Raw genomic sequence first — 20,843 nt, forward strand, 5'->3', positions numbered from 1 at the left:
ACAAAGCACCGACGTTAACCCTCATCGAGACGTTTCCGGATGACGCGAAAAATCAGCCGTGCGGTTGATAATGAAGAAGAAAGCTGTGGACTGCAGGAAGATATCGATCAACTGGTCAGGTGGGCAGAACAGTGGCAAATGGAATTCCAGTCGGAGAAGTGTGAGGTCATGCATTTGGGGAGGGCTAACAAGGAAAGGGAAGACACATTAAATGGTAGGACACTGAAGTGTAGAGGAACAGAGGGACCCTGGAGTGCATGTCCACAGATCCCTGAAGGTAGCAGGGCAGGTAGATAAGGTGGGTAAGAAGGCATACGGAATACTTGCCTTTATTAGCTGAGGCACAGAATACAAGAGCAGGGGGGTTATACTTGAACTGTATAAAACACTAGTTAGGCCACAGCTGGAGTACTGCGTGCAGTTCTGCTCACCACATTACAGGAAAGATGTGATTGCACTGGAGAGGGTACAGAGGAGATTTACCAGGATATTGCCTGGACTGGAGAATTTTAGCGATGAGGAAAGATTGGATAGGCTGGGGTTGTTTTCCTTGGAACAGAGGAGGCTAAGGGGAGACCTGATTGAGGTGTATAAAATTATAAGGGGCCTGGATAGAGTGGATAGGAAGGACCTGTTTCCTTTAGCAGAGGGGTCAACAACCAGGGAGCATAGATTTAAAGTAATTGGGGGAGGTTTAGAGGGGATTTGAGGGGAGATTTCTTCACCCAGAGGGCGGTGGGGGTCTGGGGCGGAACTCACTGCCTGAAAGGGTGGTAGAGGCAGAAACCCTCACCACATTTTAAAAGTACTTGGATGTGCACTTGGAGTGCCGTAACCTACAGGGCTACGGACCGAGAGCTGGAAAGTGGGATTAGGCTGGGTAGCTCTTTGTCGGCCGGCGCGGACACGATGGGCCGAAATGGCCTCCTTCCGTGCTGTAAATTTCTATGATTCGAGGCCTTCGATGGGGAGAAGACGCACGAGTTAGCTCGAGCAAAGGTGCTTCGCAGAGGAGTGCGGATTAGTGAGTGTACACGGTCGTCAAACAGCCAACGGCTCCCTGAAGCCAGCCCATGCCTCAGTGGGTCCGTACTGCTTATTTCAGAGCTGGCATTTAGCAGTTGCTTCTTTTGCTCCCAAGATTGGGTCAGGGTTTTAAATTTAGTTCTGGAAAAATTTAAGTCAGAAGCTGTGTGTTTTGCGTTCCATATTTTTGCTCCGGTCTTTAAGATGCTTTATCCCGAAAGTTGCGTTTCAAGAATGACCCCAGCTGTAGTTTCCCTTCTCACACAACTCACATCAACTCCGATCACAGCAGCATAGGAACAGGGCGAACCCCTCCAGCATGTCCCGCCCTTCAGTTAGATCGTGGGTGATCTGTATCTTAACTCCATCTGCTCACCTCAGTTTCCTATCCCTTGATATCCTTTCATATCAAAAATCTATCACCCCACCCCCCCCCCCCGCCTCAACACGATTTTGGGGGCGAGTTTTCCAAATTTCCACTAGAATTGTGTGTGAAGAAGTGCTTCCTGACATCACGCCTGAACGGCCTGGCTCTAATTTTAAGGTTATGCCCACTTGTTCCTGACTCTCCCACTCCAGGGACTTGAGCACAAAGATCTAGGCTGACACTCCCAGTGCAGTGCCGAGGGAGCGCCGCACTGTCGGAGGGGCAGTGCCGAGGGAGCGCCGCACTGTCGGAGGGGCAGTGCCGAGGGAGCGCCGCACTGTCGGAGGGGCAGTGCCGAGGGAGCGCCGCACTGTCGGAGGGGCAGTGCCGAGGGAGCGCCGCACTGTCGGAGGGGCAGTGCCGAGGGAGCGCCGCACTGTCGGAGGGGCAGTGCCGAGGGAGCGCCGCACTGTCGGAGGGGCAGTGCCGAGGGAGCGCCGCACTGTCGGAGGGGCAGAGCCGAGGGAGCGCCGCACTGTCGGAAGGGCAGTGCCGAGGGAGCGCCGCGCTGTCGGAGGGGCAGAGCCGAGGGAGCGCCGCACTGTCGGAGGGGCAGAGCCGAGGGAGCGCCGCACTGTCGGAGGGGCAGAGCCGAGGGAGCGCCGCACTGTCGGAGGGGATGTCTTTCAGATGAGACGTTAAACCGAGGCCCCGTCTGCCCTCTTAGGTGAACGTAAACGATCCCACGGCACTATTTCGAAGAAGAGCAGGGGAGTTCTCCCCGGTCTCCTGGGCCCAATATTTATCCCTCAATCAACATAACAAAAACAGATTATCTGGGTCATTATCACATTGCTGTTTGTGGGAGCTTGCTGTGCACAAATTAGCTGCCGTGTTTCCTACAATACAACAGTGACTACATTTCAAAAGTACTTCATTGGCTGTAAAGCACTTTGGGACATCTGATGGTCATGAAAGGCGCTATATAAATGCAAGTCTTTCTTTCAGAGGAGAGAGTTTATTGCCAACTGCCCTATCAACCCTTTAATCATCTTAAACAACTCAATTAGATTATCCCATAACTTTTTATACTCAAGGGAATACAAGACTCATCTATTGCACACTTTTAGTTCTGGAATCACGGTGGAGAATCTGCCCTGCACTCTCCAAGGGCAATATCAGAGTTGGTTTAATCCCAGAAACCATTTTAATTTTAGTCTCTTCTCTGCCTCAAAGTTCAAGTGTGGCCTTCAGACACAATTTTGTTCCAATTTTATTTGAATATCGACAGTCCACTTTTAGCCAACGATTCTTCGCTTCCTGTAGTTGACTAGAAATCTCACTGGCTGACCGACTGTGCCCATATTGGGTGCTGTAGCACTCTGGGTCAGAGCCCAGGGGTGAGAGGTCACACTCCGATCGGTTCTGCCACTCCGCTCTCTGAAGCGAGCTGCGGGAAGTCCCTGGGCTGAGGGATCCACCCCCACGCGGAAAGCCTGATTGGACAAGCAGACGGGGCCCAGTTTGTCGCACATGGTGGCTGAGGTCAAAGGACATGCGCCTCTCGCCGGCAAGCCGGAAAACAAGCGCTCAGCCACCAACGCTCGCGAGGGTCTGGTGTTTGGGATGGTACGATTGGCAGCAGTACTTTTTAAAAAAAATTCATTGGATGTGGGTGTCGCTGGCAAGGCCGGCATTTATTGCCCATCCCTAATTGCCCCTTGAGAACCTGGTGGTGAACCGCCTTCTTGAACCGCTGCAGTCCCGTGTGGTGAAGGTTTTCCTAGTGCCTCGCTGGGCCATTTCAGAGGGGGCAGTTAAGAGCCAATCACATTGCTGTGGGTCTGGAGTCACATATCGGCCAGACCGGGTAAGGGCGGCAGATTTCCTTCCCTAAAGGGCATCAGTGAACCAGCTGGGATTTTACGAAGCTCTGGTAGTTACAGGTTACCATTACTGACACCAAATTCCCCAGCTGCCGTGGTGGGATTCGACCTCATTTCTCATTGGTCTAGGTCCCTGGATTACTAGTCCAGTAACAATATAGTGCCGTTAACGTAGTGAAATGCGATTTGTCTTTCCCCCGGGGCTTTTGTTCACAGCCACTTCCTGAAGATTAATTCCTGGAGACTCCACTCCAGGGCAATCCTGGAGAGTTGGCAACTCTGCTCCTCGCCTCCCTCGGTCTGTACGCGACGTCCTGATTCGTCTCATCGTCTCTCGGCAGCAGGACAAAAGGCATCGAGGGGTATGGGGGGAAAAGCGGGAATGTGGTGTTGAGATAGAGGATCAGCCATGATCATAGTGAATGGCGGTGCAGGCTCGAGGGGTCGAATGGCCTACTCCAGCTCCTATTTTCTATGTTTCTGCTACTCTCGTCAACCTTGGAGGGGTGAGAGAGGGAGTGGGAGTGTGTGTGCACGCGTATGTTGGTGGTGCTGGGGAGGGGGGGTTGATGAGGAGGTTAAATCGACAGGTAGAAAGAATTAGAGCAGGGTTGTCTTATGAGGGAAGGTTGAGCAGGTTGGGCCTGTACTCATTGGAGTTTAGAAGAATGAGAGGGGATCTTATTGAAACGTATAAGATTCTGAGGGGGCTGGACAGGGTAGATGCAGAGAGGATGTTTCCCCTCGTGGGGGAATCTAGAACTAGGGGGGCATAGTTTCAGAATAAGGGGTCGCCCATTTAAGACGAAGATGAGGAGGAATTTCTTCTCGTGAATCTGTGGAATTCTCTGCCCCAGAGAGCTGTGGAGGCTGGGTCACTGAATCTATTTAAGGTGGAGATAGACTAATTTTTGAATGATAAGGGAGTGAAGGGTTATGGGGAGCGGGCAGGGAATTGGAGTTGAGGCCAAGATCAGATCAGCCAATGATTGTAGTTAATGGTGGAGCGGGCCCGAGGGGCCGAATGGCCGACTCCTAATTCTTATGGAACGGTGAACAAATTGCCCCGACCTCCCCGTCCCACAGGCGCAGTTCCCTCACCTTCAGGTTCTGGCCGTCGAAAGGCAGCGAGCCGCTGACCAGCGTGTACAGGATGACCCCCAGACTCCAGATGTCCACCTCGGGGCCGTCGTACTTCTTGCCCTGGAAGAGCTCGGGAGCTGCGTAGGGAGGGCTCCCGCAGAACGTGTCCAGCTTGTTCCCGAACTGGAACTCGTTGCTGAAGCCAAAGTCGGCAATCTTGATGTTGCAGTCGGCGTCGAGGAGAAGGTTCTCGGCCTGGAGGGGAGGAAGGAGAGTGAGAGAGTGAGAGAGTGAGAGAGTGAGAGAGTGAGAGAGCGAGAGAGCGAGAGAGCGAGAGAACGAGAGCGAGAACGAGAGCGAGAGAGCGAGGGCGAGAGAGAGAGAGCGAGAGAGAGAGAGCGAGAGAGAGCGAGAAAGAGAAAGCGAGAGAGAGCGAGAGAGGGCGAGAGAGGGCGAGAGAGGGCGAGAGAGGGCGAGAGAGAGCGAGAGAGAGCGAGGGCGAGAATTTAGGCATTTCTCTGTTTCCGGGGCGAGAATGGAGGCGGGGCGGGAAAGTTAGCGGCCGGGAATAGTTTGCGTTTCGGTGACGGAGTTTGGGCACCTGGGCCGTGCGTACACCTCTCATAGCACGAGGATGGGCAACTCCCGAGCTAAAGAACCGGGCTCCGCGAGGGGGCCTGGGGTGGCGGGGGAAACCTTAAAAGCATTCCCAAAACTTTGCCCGCGCCTCCACAACACACATCGCCAAAAGAACAAACGCTCGCGCTTACCTGCGGAGTATTTACCGTCCTCTCTGCCCGCCGGCTATACCGGACCGCGCCGATTTCCCAGGCGGTCGTCGCGGGCGCATCTCCGGGCAGACAGGTCGGGTAAAAGTCCAAATTCGCGCCGGCGTCGCCACAAGAGGCGTTTGCACACCCAGCGCAGCTCAGCGCCGCTTCAAAACCCGACCCGAGGATCGCGGCGGGAGACCTTCTCCGCTGCCTTTCACGCCGCTCCGGGGCAAAATCCCGCAGCGTGACGGAGCCCCCCCCCCCGCGGAGTTTCAAAACCTCCAGGTCCGAGATGTTGCCAACCAGGCCCGACTGCTCCCGGATCGCTCAGTCGGAAAACGCGTCGCCCAGCGGGAACATAAAGAAATGGCGGCAGTCCCACGTTCTACAGGTTCAACGTCTCACATGGGAATTGGCCGAAAAGCCAACATTTTTGAGAAAATCCCCTTTTCTGTTTAGTAAAATAAAATCCGGAATTATTGACAGAAAGCCCACGGGCCGGACGAGTTATCGGCTTCGCCGGTATGTTTTAAACGGCGTGCGATCGGTCAGAGTCTTGCCGAATGACCCTCGACCCCGGTCCGATCCAAATGACCCTCGACCCCGGCCCGAACGACCCCATTCAGAAATCCGGAAAAAGCCACAAACCGGCACGGTCTCAGTCACCGGATTGGAGACGTTGTACCTGCATTTAAAAAGCAACACTTGTCTAAATGGCGGCCTACCTTCAGATCGCGGTGCACGATGTTTCTCTGGTGGCAGTACTGCACTGCAGACACGATCTGGAACGCAGTTAACACAGGAATCAATCCTCGGCCTGAACGTTCATCCCACAGCGGCTGTCCCCGGAGAGAGCCGCAATTGCACTCAGACCGTGAAGTCCGCCTGTGCCCACTTCGCTCTCAAAGCTCCCGCATAGAAACATAGAAAATAGGTGCAGGAGTCGGCCATTCGGCCCTTCTAGCCTGCACCGCCATTCAATGAGTTCATGGCTGAACATGCAACTTCAGTACCCCATTCCTGCTTTCTCGCCATACCCCTTGATCCCCCTAGTAGTAAGGACTACATCTAACTCCTTTTTGAATATATTTAGTGAATTGGCCTCAACTACTTTCTGTGGTAGAGAATTCCACAGGTTCACCACTCTCTGGATGAAGAAGTTTCTCCTCATCTCGGTCCAAAATGGCTTAACCCTTATCCTCAGACTGTGACCCATGGTTCTGGACTTTCCCAACATCGGGAACATTCTTCCTGCATCTAAACTGCCTAAACCCGTCAGAATTTTAAACGTTTCTATGAGATCCTCTCTCATTCTTCTGAACTCCAGTGAATACAAGCCCAGTTGATCCAGTCTTTCTTGATATGTCAGTCCCGCCATCCCAGGAATCAGTCTGGTGAACCTTCGCTGCACTCCCTCAATAGCAAGAATGTCCTTTCTCAAGTTAGGAGACCAAAACTGTACACAATACTCCAGGTGTGGCCTCACCAAGGCCCTGTACAACTGTAGCAACACCTCCCTGCCCCTGTACTCAAATCCCCTTGCTATGAAGGCCAACATGCCATTTGCTTTCTTAACCGCCTGCTGTACCTGCATGCCAACCTTCAATGACTGATGTACCATGACACCCAGGTCTCGTTGCACCTCCCCTTTTCCTAATCTGTCACCATTCAGATAATAGTCTGTCTCTCTGTTTTTACCACCAAAGTGGATAACCTCACATTTATCCACATTATACTTCATCGGCCATGCATTTGCCCACTCACCTAACCTATCCAAGTCACTCTGCAGCCTCATAGCATCCTCCTCGCAGCTCACACTGCCACCCAACTTAGAGTCATCCGCAAATTTGGAGATACTACATTTAATCCCCTCGTCTAAATCATTAATGTACAATGTAAACAGCCCAGCACAGAACCTTGCGGTACCCCACTAGTCACTGCCTGCCATTCTGAAAAGTACCCATTTACTCCTACTCTTTGCTTCCTGTCTGCCAACCAGTTCTCAATCCACGTCAGCACACTACCCCCAATCCCATGTGCTTTAACTTTGCACATTAATCTCTTGTGTGGGACCTTGTCGAAAGCCTTCTGAAAGTCCAAATACACCACATCAACTGGTTCTCCCTTGTCCACTCTACTGGAAACATCCTCAAAAAATTCCAGAAGGTTTGTCAAGCATGATTTCCCTTTCACAAATCCATGCTGACTTGGACCTATCATGTTACCGCTTTCCAAATGCACTGCTATGACATCCTTAATAATTGATTCCATCATTTTACACACTACTGATGTCAGGCTGACCGGTCTATAATTCCCTGCTTTCTCTCTCCCTCCTTTTTTAAAAAGTAGGGTTACATTGGCTACCCTCCACTCGATAGGAACTGATCCAGAGTCAATGGAATGTTGGAAAATGACTGTCAATGCATCCGCTATTTCCAAGGCCACCTCCTTAAGTACTCTGGGATGCAGTCCATCAGGCCCTGGGGATTTATCGGCCTTCAATCCCATCAATTTCCCCAACACAATTTCCCGACTAATAAGGATTTCCCTCAGTTCCTCCTCCTTACTAGACCCTCTGACCCCTTTTATATCCGGAAGGTTGTTTGTGTCCTCCTTAGTGAATACCGAACCAAAGTACTTGTTCAATTGGTCTGCCATTTCTTTGTTCCCCGTTATGACTTCCCCTGATTCTGACTGCAGGGGACCTACATTTGTCTTTACTAAACCTTTTCTCTTTACATATCTATAGAAGCTTTTGCAATCCATTTTAATGTTCCCTGCAAGCTTCCTCTCCTACTCTATTTTCCCTGCCCTAATCAAACCCTTTGTCCTCCTCTGCTGAGTTCTAAATTTATTCCAGTCCCCGGGCTCGCTGCTATTTCTGGCCAATTTGTATGCCACTTCCTTGGCTTTAATATTATCCCTGATTTCCCTTGATAGCCACGGTTGAGCCATCTCCCCTTTTTTATTTTTACGCCAGACAGGGATGTACAATTGTTGTAGTTCATCCATGCGGTCTCTAAATGTCTGCCATTGCCCATCCACTGTCAACCCCTTAAGTATCATTCGCCAATCTATCCCAGCCAATTCACGCCTCATACCTTCAAAGTTACCCTTCTTTAAGTTCTGGACCATGGTCTCTGAATTAACTGTTTCATTCTCCATCCTAATGTAGAATTTCACCATGGCCCAGTCTGTAACCACCTCTGGACCGAGACATGCGAAGCCGGGCCGATCCCAGGGAAAATCGGTCCCCGAGCCAAGTTAGCCGGGTCAGCGGGGCATCGCTACGACCGACATCAGCACCCGCTGGGCCCGGGGCCGGAAATAAATTACTCGCATCGCACAAGGTACAGGCCTCAATTTGTTCAAACCCGCAATCTCAATTGCAATACACTGACATAAAAACAGTGAGAGAGAGTGAAAAAGAGAGAGAGAGAGAGAGAGAGAGAGAGAAAGGTTCCAGCAGTGGGGGGTGGGGGGGGTGGTCAGAGGAAGAGAGAGGAGGTTCGGTGGGGTGGGTTCAGAGGGAGAGAGAGAGAGAGAGAGAGTGGGGGAGCAAGAGAGGGAAAAATGAACTCATGAAGAGAGAGGGTGTGTCGGGCAGTAAAGAGGGGGATGGGGAAGAGAGAATGAATGCACACGAGGACTACTGGAGCAAGATTTTAAAAAATAGGAAAAGAAAAATTAGACATTAAAACGATGAAAAAAGAGAGAGAAATGAAGTACGAGAACGTGAGTTCTCACCTGCCGGAACTTGGCTCTGGCCTCCTTCTCCTTCATCCGGCCATGTGACACGAGGTAGTCGAACACTTCACCTGGAGCGACACAACACAGGGTCAGCCTCCGACAGCCTGCGACAGCCCCCCGTACAGGAGTGCCCCCCCTCCTCCCGTGTGGGAGTGCCCCCTTCCTCCCGTATGGGAGTGCCCCCCTCCTCCCACCACTCCCCACTCCATGCAGGAATGGCCCCCTACCCCTCCCCGTGCAGGAGTGCCCCCCTCCCTCCATCCAGGTGTGTCCCCCCCCTCCCCCCATCGACCAGACACCGCCTGTACACCAGAAACCCTGCCCTGTGGCCCACCAATCAGGTAATACTGCAGCCCCCTTCGAAGGTCTACTCGGTCGATTCCTGAGATGAAGGGGTTGTCCTATGAAGAAAGGTTGAGCAGGTTGGGTCTATACTCATTGGAGTTTAGAAGAATGAGAGGTGATCTTATCGAAACGTCTAAGATTCTGACGGGGCTGGACAGGGTAGATGCAGAGAGGATGTTTCCCCTCGTGGGGGAATCTAGAACTAGGGGGGCATAGTCTCAGAATAAGGAGTCGCCCATTTAGAACAGAGATGAGGAGGAATTTCTTCTCTCTGAGGGTCGGGAATCTTTGGAATCCTCTGCCCCAGAGAGCTGTGGAGGCTGGGTCATTTCAGGCGGAGATAGACAGATTTTTGAACGATAAGGGAGTGAAGGGTTATGGGGAGCGGGCGGGGAAGTGGAGTTGAGGCCAAGATCAGATCAGCCATGATCGTATTGAATGGCGGAGCAGGCTCGAGGGGCCGAATGGCGCCTGTTCCTATTTCTGATGTTCCTATAACGCACAGAGCAGGCCATGAAGCCACAGAGTCCCTCAATCTTCATTCCTGCCGTCCTCCGAACTCCGACATGAACAAATTGAAGTCATTCCTCGCTGCCGACTCCCGCAATCGCTGGCCTGACCCCGCGATCCACCACCCCCCCCAATGATCTCGCTGCCACACTCCCAGCCCCGATATCCCCTTGCTCAGTGACCTCAACCATCCAATTTAACGTGACCACCCCTCGTCCGGAAAAATCCCTTATCCAGGACAGGCCAGGTCCCGAGGGTTCCGGATAAAGGAGCTTCAACCTATACCTGTTCATCCACCAGGCTCACAACTGCACACCTCATCGTGGATAACCCAGACCCAACTGGCTGGGGTTTTATTGAGTCTTGTGAACATCACGTGACTGGCTGAGCCACTCGTAATGCAACAGCTCTACAACTATTTTAAGTAGAACTTTAAATCAAGTGTCCCCTTTTTTGACAAACTTTCAAATAAAACTTTAACAGAAACTGAGATCAAATTAAAATTTGACGTTTTACGACATTAAAGATGCTATGTAAGAACATAAGACATAGGAGCAGGAGTTGGCCATTCGGCCTCTCGAGCCTGCTCCGCCATTTAATAAGATCATGGTTGACCTTCGACCTCAACTCCACTTTCCCGCCCGATCCCCATATCCCTCGATTCCCTTAATATTCAAAAATCTAGCGACCTCTGTCTTGAATATACTCAAAGACGGAGCCTCCACAGCCCTCTGGGGCAGAGAATTCCAAAGATCCACCACCCTCCGAGTGAAGAGATTCCTCCTCATCTCAGTCCTAAATGGCCGACCCCTTATCCTGAGACTGTGTGACCCCTGGTTCTAGACTCCCCAGCCCGGGGGGGGGGGAAACACCCTCCCTGCATCTACCCTGTCAAGCCCGGTTAAGGATAAATGCAAGTTGTTGTTGTAGACCCATTGATGGCTCTGATTGGTCAACGACTCCGTTATCGTTGAATTAGGCGAAGAACAAGGAATCCCTTCGGAGAAGCTCACCCAAGCAAGCATCAGAGCCATTTGGACCTGGAGGGGGGGGGGGAAACTGGGGTTAAGAAGAGGCCAGAATCAAAACTAATACTCGAGGGTGGGGGTGTGGGGTGGGGTGGGGTGGGGGGGGGGGGGGAAGGGGGGGTGATCAACTCAGCAGATCCAGTGGCTCGATGCTTTAGCGCTTCCCCTTCTGAGTGATGAATTTTGAGCACTGGATTCTTCAATTACATAGAAACATAGAAAATAGGTGCAGGAGTAGGCCATTACGCTGTCAAATTGATGTGACAAGCCCGGCTGATCGATCACATGGCCCCCCCCTGCTCCAATCACATCTACCCAGGGCCTTGTTGCCGTGGCAACCAGTCAGAGGCTGTGGCCTGGGAGAGCCGGCCTCCCGCCGAGTGATTTGAGCAGCGGCGACGAGTCGAGGGAACGGTAAACGCATGCGAGGGGGGCAAGTGAGGGTCCGCTAATGTGTTTCCCCGAATCCGTCTGGTGTCTCCCCCACCCACCCCATCGACTTGGAAAACAAAATGGATTCCCCCTTTTTCTGAGGCTGGATCCAGTCTTCCACGGGGCAAATGGTTTCTTCCTCCTAGGCGTCAGCCGTGGCTCAATGGGCAGCACCCTCGCCTCCGAGTCAGAAGGTCGTGGGTTCAAGTCCCACTCCAGAGACTTGAGCACAAAAATCTAGGCTGACACTCCCAGTGCAGTGCTGAGGGAGCGCCGCACTGTTGGAGGGGCAGTGCTGAGGGAGCGCCGCACTGTCGGAGGGGCAGTGCTGAGGGAGCGCCGCACTGTCGGAGGGGCAGTGCTGAGGGAGCGCCGCACTGTCGGAGGGGCAGTGCTGAGGGAGCGCCGCACTGTCGGAGGGGCAGTGCTGAGGGAGTGCCGCACTGTCGGAGGGGCAGTGCTGAGGGAGCGCCGCACTGTCGGAGGTGCCGTCTTCCAGATGAGACGTTAAACCGAGGCCCCGTCTGCTCTCTCAGGTGGATGTAAAAGTTCCCACGGCCACTATTTCGAAGAAGAGCGGGGGAGTTCTCCCCGGTGTCCTGGGGCCAATATTTATCCCTCAATCAACATCACTAAAACAGATTATCTGGGTCATTATCACATTGCTGTTTGTGGGAGCTTGCTGTGCGTAAATTGGCTGCCGCGTTTCCCACATTAGAACAGTGACTGCGCTCCAAAAGTACTTCATTGGCTGTAAAATGCTTTGGGGCGTCCAGTGGTTGTGAAAGGCGCTATATAAATGCAAGTCTTTCTTTCGTTTCCACCCTCTTTCTCTGCTCCCCGAACTCACCCGCGTTCACACTGGGATAGTACAACTCGGCGTGGCGGACAGGTGCCAGCTTCGAGTCCTGGTCCGTGCCGAGCGAGTTGCCAATTTTGAAAAAGATTTTATTTATTCATTCCTGGGATGTGGGCGTCGCTGCCAAGGCCCAGCATTTATTGCCCATCTCTAATTGCCCCTTGAGAAGGTGGTGGTGAGCCGCCTTCTTGAACCGCTGCAGTCCCGTGTGGTGAAGGTGCTCCCACAGTGCTGTTAGGGAGGGAGTTCCAGGATTGTGACCCAGCGACGATGAAGGAACGGCCGATATATTTCCAAGTCAAGCGATGGTGTGTGACTGGGAGGGGAACGTGGAGGGGGTGGTGTTCCCATGCGCCTGCTGCCCTTGTCCTTCTAGGGGGTAGAGGTCGCGGGTTTGGGAGGTGCTGCCGAAGAAGCCTTGGCGAGTTGCTGCAGTGCATCTTGTAGACGGTGCACACTGCAGCCAGGGGGCACCGGTGGTGGAGGGAGTGAATGTTGAAGGTGGTGGGTAGCGAGCCGATCAAAGCGGCTGCTTTGTCCTGGATGGTGTTGAGCTTCTCGAGTGTCATTGAAGCTGCAACTCATCCAGGCAAGTGGGGAGTGTTCCATCACACTCCTGACTTGTGTCTTGTAGATGGTGGAAAGGTTTTGGGGAGTCGGGAGGCGAGATACTTGCCGCATTAGAGAGGGGCGGGGGGGGTACACGGCCCACAAGCTGCCTGGACTTGGCAAACCAGGAGGCTCCTCGCCCACAGGCTGACATTTTTGCCGCCCACGCAAGGATGTGCAAGCAGATGGCATTCCGATTGGTCGACGGCATCTCCCTGGAGACCGACTGACATCACTGGCAAATTTGCATAGCTAAAGACATCCGCCCGATAAGCAAGCCAGCCAACCGAGCGCTGTGCCAACATCCGATTTGCATACATCTGAATATGCATGAGGCCAAGATTTAAATACCACTTTTTGAATATTTAAGAGACGGTTAAAGGAGGATCGATTTTTGATTTGGATCGATCGAGCCTGCAGGAAGCTTTGCCAAGTATCAAGTCAGCCTTTCTAACCAACAATCTAGGCCGGCACTCCCAGTGTGGTACCGAGGGCGTGCAGCACTGCCGGAGGTGCCGTTTTCGGTTGGAAGGTTAAACCAAGGCTCTTTCGCCCGTTCAGGTCGATGATAAAGGTTGCCAACCCGCAAGGAGCAGAATAGATAAGGGGGAACCAGTAGATGTGGTATATTTGGATTTTCAGAAGACATTCGATAAGGTGCCACACAAAAGAGGTCATCAAACAAAATTAGGGCTCATTATCACATTGCTGTTTGTGGGAGCTTGCTGTGCATAAGCTTTCTGCCAGGTTTCCCACATTACAACAGTGACTACACTCCAAAAGTACTTCATTGGCTGTAAAGCACTTTTTGAGATGTCCAGTGGTCATGAAAGGTGCTATACAAATGCATTTCTTTCTCTTTCATTCTCTTTTACTCTTTTTTTCTATTCAGACTGCAATTATATAACTCGAATCTATTATTAAAGACGTGGTAACAGTGGCATTTAGAAAATAATAGGATTGGCCAGAGTCAACACGGATTTATGAAAGGGAAATCACGTGATAAATCTGTTCGAGTATTTTGAGGATGTAACTAGCAGAATAGATAAGGGGGAACCAGTGGATGTGGTATATTTGGATTTTCAGAAGGCATTCGATAAGGTGCCACACAAGAGGTTATTGAACAAAATTAGGGCTCATGGGATTGGGGGTAATATACTAACATGGATTGAGGATTGGTTAACGGACTGATAGAGAGTAGGAATAAACGGGTCATTCTCGGGTTGGCAGGCTGTAACTAGTGGGGTGCTGTCAGGACCCCAGCTAGTCACAAACTATATCGATGATTTGGATGAGGGGACCAAATGTAATATATCCAAGCTTGCTGATGATACAAAGCTCGGTGGGAATGTAAGTTGTGAGGAGGATGCAAAGAGGCTTCAAGCGGATATAGACAGGCTGAGTGAGTGGGCAAGAACATGGCAAATGGAATATAATGTGGGGAAATGTGAAGTTATCCACTTTGGTGGGCAAAATAGAAAAGCAGAGTATTTTTTAAACGCTGAGAGAGATTGGGAAATGTTGGTGTTCAGAGGGACCTGGGTGACCTCGTACACCAATCACTGAAAGTTAACACGCAGGTACAGCAAGTGATTAAAGCAAATGGTCTGTTGGCCTTTATTACAGGAGGATTTGAGTATAAGAGTAAAGACGTCTTACTGCGATTATATAGGGCCCTGGTGAGACCACACCTGGAGTATTGTGCACAGTTTTGGTCTCCTGACCTAAGGAAGGATACACTTGCCACAGAGGGAGTACAGCGAAGGTTCACCAGACTGATTCCTGGGATGGGGGGGTTGTCCTATGAGGAGAGATTGAGTAGACTAGGCCGATATTCTCTAGAGTTTAGAAGAATGAGAGGTGATCTCACTGAAACATACAACATTCTTACAGGGGCTTGACAGGGTAGATGAGGGAGGATGTTTCCCCCCTGGGCTGGGGAGTCTAGAACCAGGGGTCACACAGTCTCAGGATAAAGGGTCGGCCATTTAGGACTGAGATGAGGAGAAACTTCTTCACTCAGAGGGTGGTGAATCTTTAGAATTCTCTGCCCCAGAGGGCTGTGGAGGCTCAGTCGTTGAGTATATTCAAGGATGAGATCGATAGATTTTTGGATATTAAGGGAATTGAGGGATATGGGGATCGGGCGGGAAAGTGGAGTTGAGGTCGAAGGTCAGCCACGATCTTATTGAATGGCCGAGCAGGCTCGAGGGGCCGAATGGCCGACTCCTGCTCCTAATTCTTAAGTTCTTACGTTCTAACTCTCCAGGATTGGCTTGAGGTGTCCAGGAATTGGAGATCAACTCCAGGACAGAGAGCATAACTAGTGTGCTTTCTTTCATCGTTTTCTTTCAATACTTTTGTTTATCGGTTAAAAAAATATCAGAGATGGATCGGCGAGGCGCGAAAAGGCCGCTTGACTAACAGCTAAGAACCATCCAATCGGATTATGAAGAGTGTGTTCGCTATCCAATTGCGTGTGAAGAGGCGGGACTCCGCGAGGATGGACGTGTCGGGCGATCAATGGCGGGAGTGTGGGGGCGGGGCTCCGCGAGGATGGACATGTCGAACGACCAATGCCGGTAGCGTGGGAGGGGGGGGGGGGGCTCCGCGAGGATGGACATGTCGAGCGACCAATGGCGGGAGCATGGGGGCGGGGCTCCGCGAGGGTGGACATGTCGAGCGACCAATGGCGGGAACGTGGGGGCAGGGCTGTTGGATGGTCATGTGACAAAACGTGCAGGAATACGTCCAACCAGAGTTGACGACCCGACACGGCACTCCCAACAATAACCCACTGCGTGAAAGACATTTCCATCCTGCAAGATAAACATAGACCTTTTCATGTGCGTTCTTTCCAAGTGTAAAATGGAATTGGGCTGGTGACTTACCACCACTTGCATACTCCATCATCAGGTAGAGTGTTTTCTCCGTCTCAATCACCTCGAATAATTTCACTGCATAAAAAAGAATTATCAATTATCAAGCTATAAATTGGTTGGACGCAAATCTGTGTCACAACCTTTCTGCCTATTTTATCACATTATTATGGCCCGTGTCCCTTTGCACACTTAACCTCCCCACAGAGGAGCAGGGGGAGGCCATTCAGCCTGTTCCGCCATTCCATCAGGTCACGGCCAATCTGTCCCGCAACACCATTTATCCGCCTTGGCTCCGTATCCCAAACTAGCGACCATCGCTACAAGTTGTGTGTGTTTGTATGTCAGCCGTGGCTCAGTGGGCAGCACTCTCTCTCGCCTCGGAGTCAGAAGGTTGTGGGTTCGAGTCCCACTCCAGGGACCTGATCACATAAATCCAGGCCGACAGTCCCACGGCAGTGCTGAGAGCGCGGCGCACTGTCGGAGGGGCAGTACTGAGGGAGCGCCGCACTGTCGGAGGGGCAGTGCTGAGGGAGCGCCGCACTGTCGGAGGGGCAGTGCTGAGGGAGCGCCGCACTGTCGGAGGGGCAGTGCTGAGGGAGCGCCGCACTGTCGGAGGGGCAGTGCTGAGGGAGCGCCGCACTGTCGGAGGGGCAGTGCTGAGGGAGCACCGCACTGTCGGAGGGGCAGTACTGAGGGAGCGCCGCACTGTCGGAGGGGCAGTGCTGAGGGAGCGCCGCACTGTCGGAGGGGCAGTGCTGAGGGAGCGCCGCACTGTCGGAGGGGCAGTGCTGAGGGAGCGCCGCACTGTCGGAGGGGCAGTGCTGAGAGAGCGCCGCACTGTCGGAGGGGCAGTACTGAGGGAGCGCCGCACTGTCGGAGGGGCAGTACTGAGGGAGCGCCGCACTGTCGGAGGGGCAGTGCTGAGCGAGCACCGACTGTCGGAGGGGCAGTGCTGAGGGAGCGCCGCTCTGTCGGAGGGGCAGTGCTGAGGGAGCGCCGCACTGCCAGAGGGGCAGTGCTGAGGGAGCGCCGCACTGCCGGAGGGGCAGTGCTGAGGGAGCGCCGCACTGCCGGAGGGGCAGTGCTGAGGGAGCGCCGCACTGCCGGAGGGGCAGTGCTGAGGGAGCGCCGCACTGCCGGAGGGGCAGTGCTGAGGGAGCGCCGCACTGCCGGAGGGGCAGTGCTGAGGGAGCGCCGCACTGCCGGAGGGGCAGTGCTGAGGGAGCGCCGCACTGTCGGAGGGGCAGTGCTGAGGGAGCGCCGCACTGTCGGAGGGGCAGTGCTGAGGGAGTGCTGCACTGTCGGAGGTGCCGTCTTTCGGATGAGACGTTAAACCAAGGCCCCGTCTGCTCTCTCAGCTGGACGTAAAAGATCCCAGGGCACTATTTCGGAGAAGAGCAGGGGAGTTCTCCCCGGCGTCCTGGGCCCAATATTTATTCCTCAATCAATGTCATTAAAACAGATGATCTGGTCATTATCACATTGCTGTTTGTGGGAGCTTGCTGTGCGCAAACTGGCTGCCTGCATTACAACTGCACTTCACAAAGTACTTCACTGGCTGTAAAGCCCTTTGGTGGTCATAAAATGCGCTCTAGAAAACTATGTCGGTAAACGTCAGGTGAGGATAGAACGGCACTCGTGTGTGATGCCTTATGTTGCCGAATAGAAAGACAGACTTGAATTCATAGTGCCTTTCACGGCCACCAGATGTCTCAAAGCGCTTCACAGCCAATGAAGTACTTTTTGGAGTGTAGTCGCTGTTGTAATGTGGAAAACGCAGCAGCCAATTTGCGCACAGCAAGCTCCCACAGAGAGCAGTGTGATAATGACGCAGATAATCTGTTTTTGTGATGTTGATTGAGGGATAAATATTGGCCCCAGTCCACCGGGGATAACTCCCCTGCTCTTCTTCGAAATAGTGCCATGGGATCTTTTATATTCACGTGAGAGAGAGCAGAGGGGGGCCTCGGTTTAACGTCTCATCCGAAAGACGGCACCTCCGACAGTGCGGCGCTCCCTCAGCACTGCCCCTCCGACAGTGCGGCGCTCCCTCAGCACCGCCCCTCCGACAGTGCGGCGCTCCCTCAGCACTGCACTGGGAGTGTCAGCCTAGATTTTTGTGCTCAAGTCCCTGGAGTGGGACTTTGAACCCACGACCTCCTGACTCAGAGGCGAGAGTGCTGCCCACTGAGTGCTGAGACATGAGACTATCAACACCCACACATGAAACCATCCCCTAGCAGCAGCGGGGGAGGGGGGAAAACTGGAAGAAAGATGAAAGAAAACAGCGTTGAAGTTCGCAAATCTGGCTCGCCGTATTTAAAGAAGGATATACTTGCTTTGGAGGCAGTTCAGAGAAGGTTCACTCGGTTGATTCTGGAGATGAGGGCGTTGACTTATGAGGAAAGGTTGAGGAGGTTGGGCCTCTACTCATTGGAATTCAGAAGAATGAGAGGTGATCTTATCGAAACGTATAAGATTATGAGGGGGCTTGACAAGGTGGATGTAGAGAGGATGTTTCCACTGATGGGGGAGACTAGAACTAGGGGGCATGGTCTTAGAATAAGGGGCCGCCCATTTAAAACTGAGATGAGGAGGAATTTCTTCTCTCAGAGGGTTGTAAATCTGTGGAATTCTCTGCCCCAGGGAGCTGTGGAGGCTGGGTCATTGAATATATTTAAGGTGGAGATAGACAGATTTTTGAACGATAAGGGAGTGGAGGGTTATAGGGAGCGGGCGGGGAAGTGGAGCTGAGCCCATGATCGGATCAGCCGTGATCTTATTGAATGGCGGATCAGGCTCGAGGGGCCGAATGGCTGACTCCTGCTCCTATTTCTTACGTTCTTACGTGAATAAAATCCACCCCAAACCCACGTCACTCACCAATATTCGGATGGTTCAGACACTTCATGATTCTCACTTCCCTGAAAAGCTGAAAGAGAGAGGAGGAAAAACAAAAGAGACAGAATGGAATATTTGGTACAATCTGCAACACGACACAAGAGAGCAGAGTCTGAAAAAAGACTGCGACAAGAATCCTGGAGTTTGCCACAAGATGTGCAAACTGGAATTCTCAGCACATTAGTGTGTCGCTGGAGAAATACCACCAACGATGTCTCCGCAAGATCGTGCAAATCCCCTGGGAGGACAGACGCACCAACGTCAGCGTCCTCGACCAGGCCAACATCCCCAGCATCGAAGCACTGATCACACTCGATCTGCTCCGCTGGGCAGGGACACATTGTTCGCATGCCAGACACAAGACTCCCAAAGCAAGCGCTCTACTCGGAACTCCTTCACGGCAAACGAGCCAAAGGTGGGCAGAGGAAACGTTACAAGGGACCACCCTCAAAGCCTCCCTGATAAAGTGCAACATCCCACCGACACCTGGGAGTCCCTGGCCAAAGACCAGTCCGCACTAAGTGGAGGAAGTGCATCCGGGAGGGCGCTGAGCACCTCGAGTCTCGTCACCGAGAGCGTGCAGAAACCAAGCGCAGGCAGCGGAAGGAGCGTGCGGCAAACCAGTCCCACCCTCCCTTTCCCTCAACCACTGTCTGTCCCACCTGTGACAGGGACTGTGGCTCTCGTATTGGACTGTTCAGCCACCTAAGGACTCATTTTAAGAGTGGAAGCAAGTCTTCCTCGATTCCGAGGGACTGCCCATGATGATGATGGCAGGAGGTGGCCAGGTCTCTAGCGGAGGGGGCCCAACACAACTCCTCCTCACTAGGCCACCGCCACACATCTGAGTTTCTATTCTCAAGAAAGCCCAAGGTTCTCGTAAACTGCAACCTCCACAGTCGCTCGTGCACGGAGACCTTACACAAGTCCTCCATGGACTGCAACTTTATGAAAAATGGAAGCCTCATGAAAGTTAACCGCGCCCAGCGCTCCATCGCCCCGACTCTTCCCGTCTTTTGCATGAGACGTTAAACCGAGGCCCCGTCTGTTCTCTCGGGTGGATGCAAAAGATCCCACGGCCACTATTCCAAAGCAGAGTTTCCCACATCACAACAGGGACTGCACTCCAAAAAGTACTTCATTGGCTGTAAAGCGCTTTGAGACGTCCGGTGGTCCTGAAAGGCGCTATATAAATGCAGGTCTTCCCTCAAGAGTTATCCCCGGTGTCCTAGCCAGTATTTATCCCTCAACCAACACCACTAAAAAACAGATTAACTTCTCACTTATCAGATTGCTGTTTGTGGGATCTTGCTGTGTGTAAATTGGCGGCCACGTTTCCCTACACCGCAACAGTGACTACAACGTTAGAAACTTCATCGGCTGTAAAGTGCTTTGGAAAGTCCAGAGGATGTGAAAGGTGCTTATTGAACGCAAGTTCTTACCTTCTGTAACGGATAGATTTTTAATCTAAAAAAAAAAGGAAATACCCAAGTGATATTTGAATTGTAAGCTACCACCATTTCCTCAAACACCGCCTCGATCATCACTCTCCGCCCTCCACTACTCCCCACATCCCCCCCAATCCAAACTGGTATAGTCCATTTCCCCCCCCGCCTCCCCCACAATCCAAACTGGCACAGTCCATTCCCCTCCGCCTCCTCCCAATCCAAACTGGCACAGTCCATTCCCCTCCGCCCCCTCCCAATCCAAACTGGCATAGTCCATTCCCCCCCACCCCCAGTCCAAACTGGTATAGTCCATTTGCCCCCTCGTCCCCTCCCAGTCTGAGCTGATGTGAACTTTGAAATCAAGCGAACCCACCCGCCCCCCCCCCCCCCAGCCAAACACTGGCTCTCCGGCTGGTGCAGTGCAGGACTGGGGACTGCATTGGACCAGGGGAGGGTAGAGGAGAGTGTGTGAGAGTGTGGGGGGTGGGGGAAGAGTGTGAGAGAGAGAGAGAGAGAGAGAGAGAGAGAGAGAGAGAGAGAATGTGTGTGGGGTGTGGGGGAAATTGTGTGTGTGTGAGAGAGTGAGTGTGAGTGTGGCAGCGGAGGGGTGGGGAGGGGGGAGGGGGGAGGGGGAAGTGAGTGGGGGGGGAGGGGAGTGAGTGGGGGGGAGGGGGGAGTGAGTTGGGGGGGGGGGAGGGGAGTGAGTGGGGGGTGGGAGGGGAGTGAGTGGGGGGGTGGGAGGGAGTGAGTGGGGGGGTGGGAGGGGAGTGAGTGGGGGGGTGGGAGGGGAGTGAGTGGGGGGGTGGGAGGGGAGTGAGTGGGGGGGTGGGAGGGGAGTGAGTGGAGTGAGTGGGGGGGTGGGAGGGGAGGTGAGGTGGGGGGGTGGGGAGGGGAGTGAGTGGGGGGGTGGGAGGGGAGTGAGTGGGGGGGGGGGTGTGGAGGGG

The 20,843-nt window shown here is 53.0% G+C and overlaps 1 protein-coding gene across 3 annotated transcripts in view; it reads right to left on the minus strand.

Annotated features, from left to right (window-relative positions):
• mark4b (MAP/microtubule affinity-regulating kinase 4b) overlaps window positions 1-20,843 on the minus strand; it is a 143,478-nt gene that overhangs the window by 38,213 nt on the left and 84,422 nt on the right. For all 3 annotated transcript variants that reach the window (XM_070867735.1, XM_070867733.1, XM_070867734.1), the window contains exons 4-8: window positions 18,434-18,482; window positions 15,560-15,625; window positions 8,883-8,953; window positions 5,861-5,917; window positions 4,381-4,617 (exon numbers count right to left, since the gene is read on the minus strand). In XM_070867735.1, the coding sequence (XP_070723836.1) occupies window positions 4,381-4,617; window positions 5,861-5,917; window positions 8,883-8,953; window positions 15,560-15,625; window positions 18,434-18,482 (480 nt within the window). The remainder of the gene's footprint in view (window positions 1-4,380; window positions 4,618-5,860; window positions 5,918-8,882; window positions 8,954-15,559; window positions 15,626-18,433; window positions 18,483-20,843) is intronic.

The sequence above is a fragment of the Pristiophorus japonicus genome, chromosome 26 (assembly GCF_044704955.1).
Source record: "Pristiophorus japonicus isolate sPriJap1 chromosome 26, sPriJap1.hap1, whole genome shotgun sequence".
Classification (NCBI taxonomy): Eukaryota; Metazoa; Chordata; class Chondrichthyes; family Pristiophoridae; genus Pristiophorus; species Pristiophorus japonicus.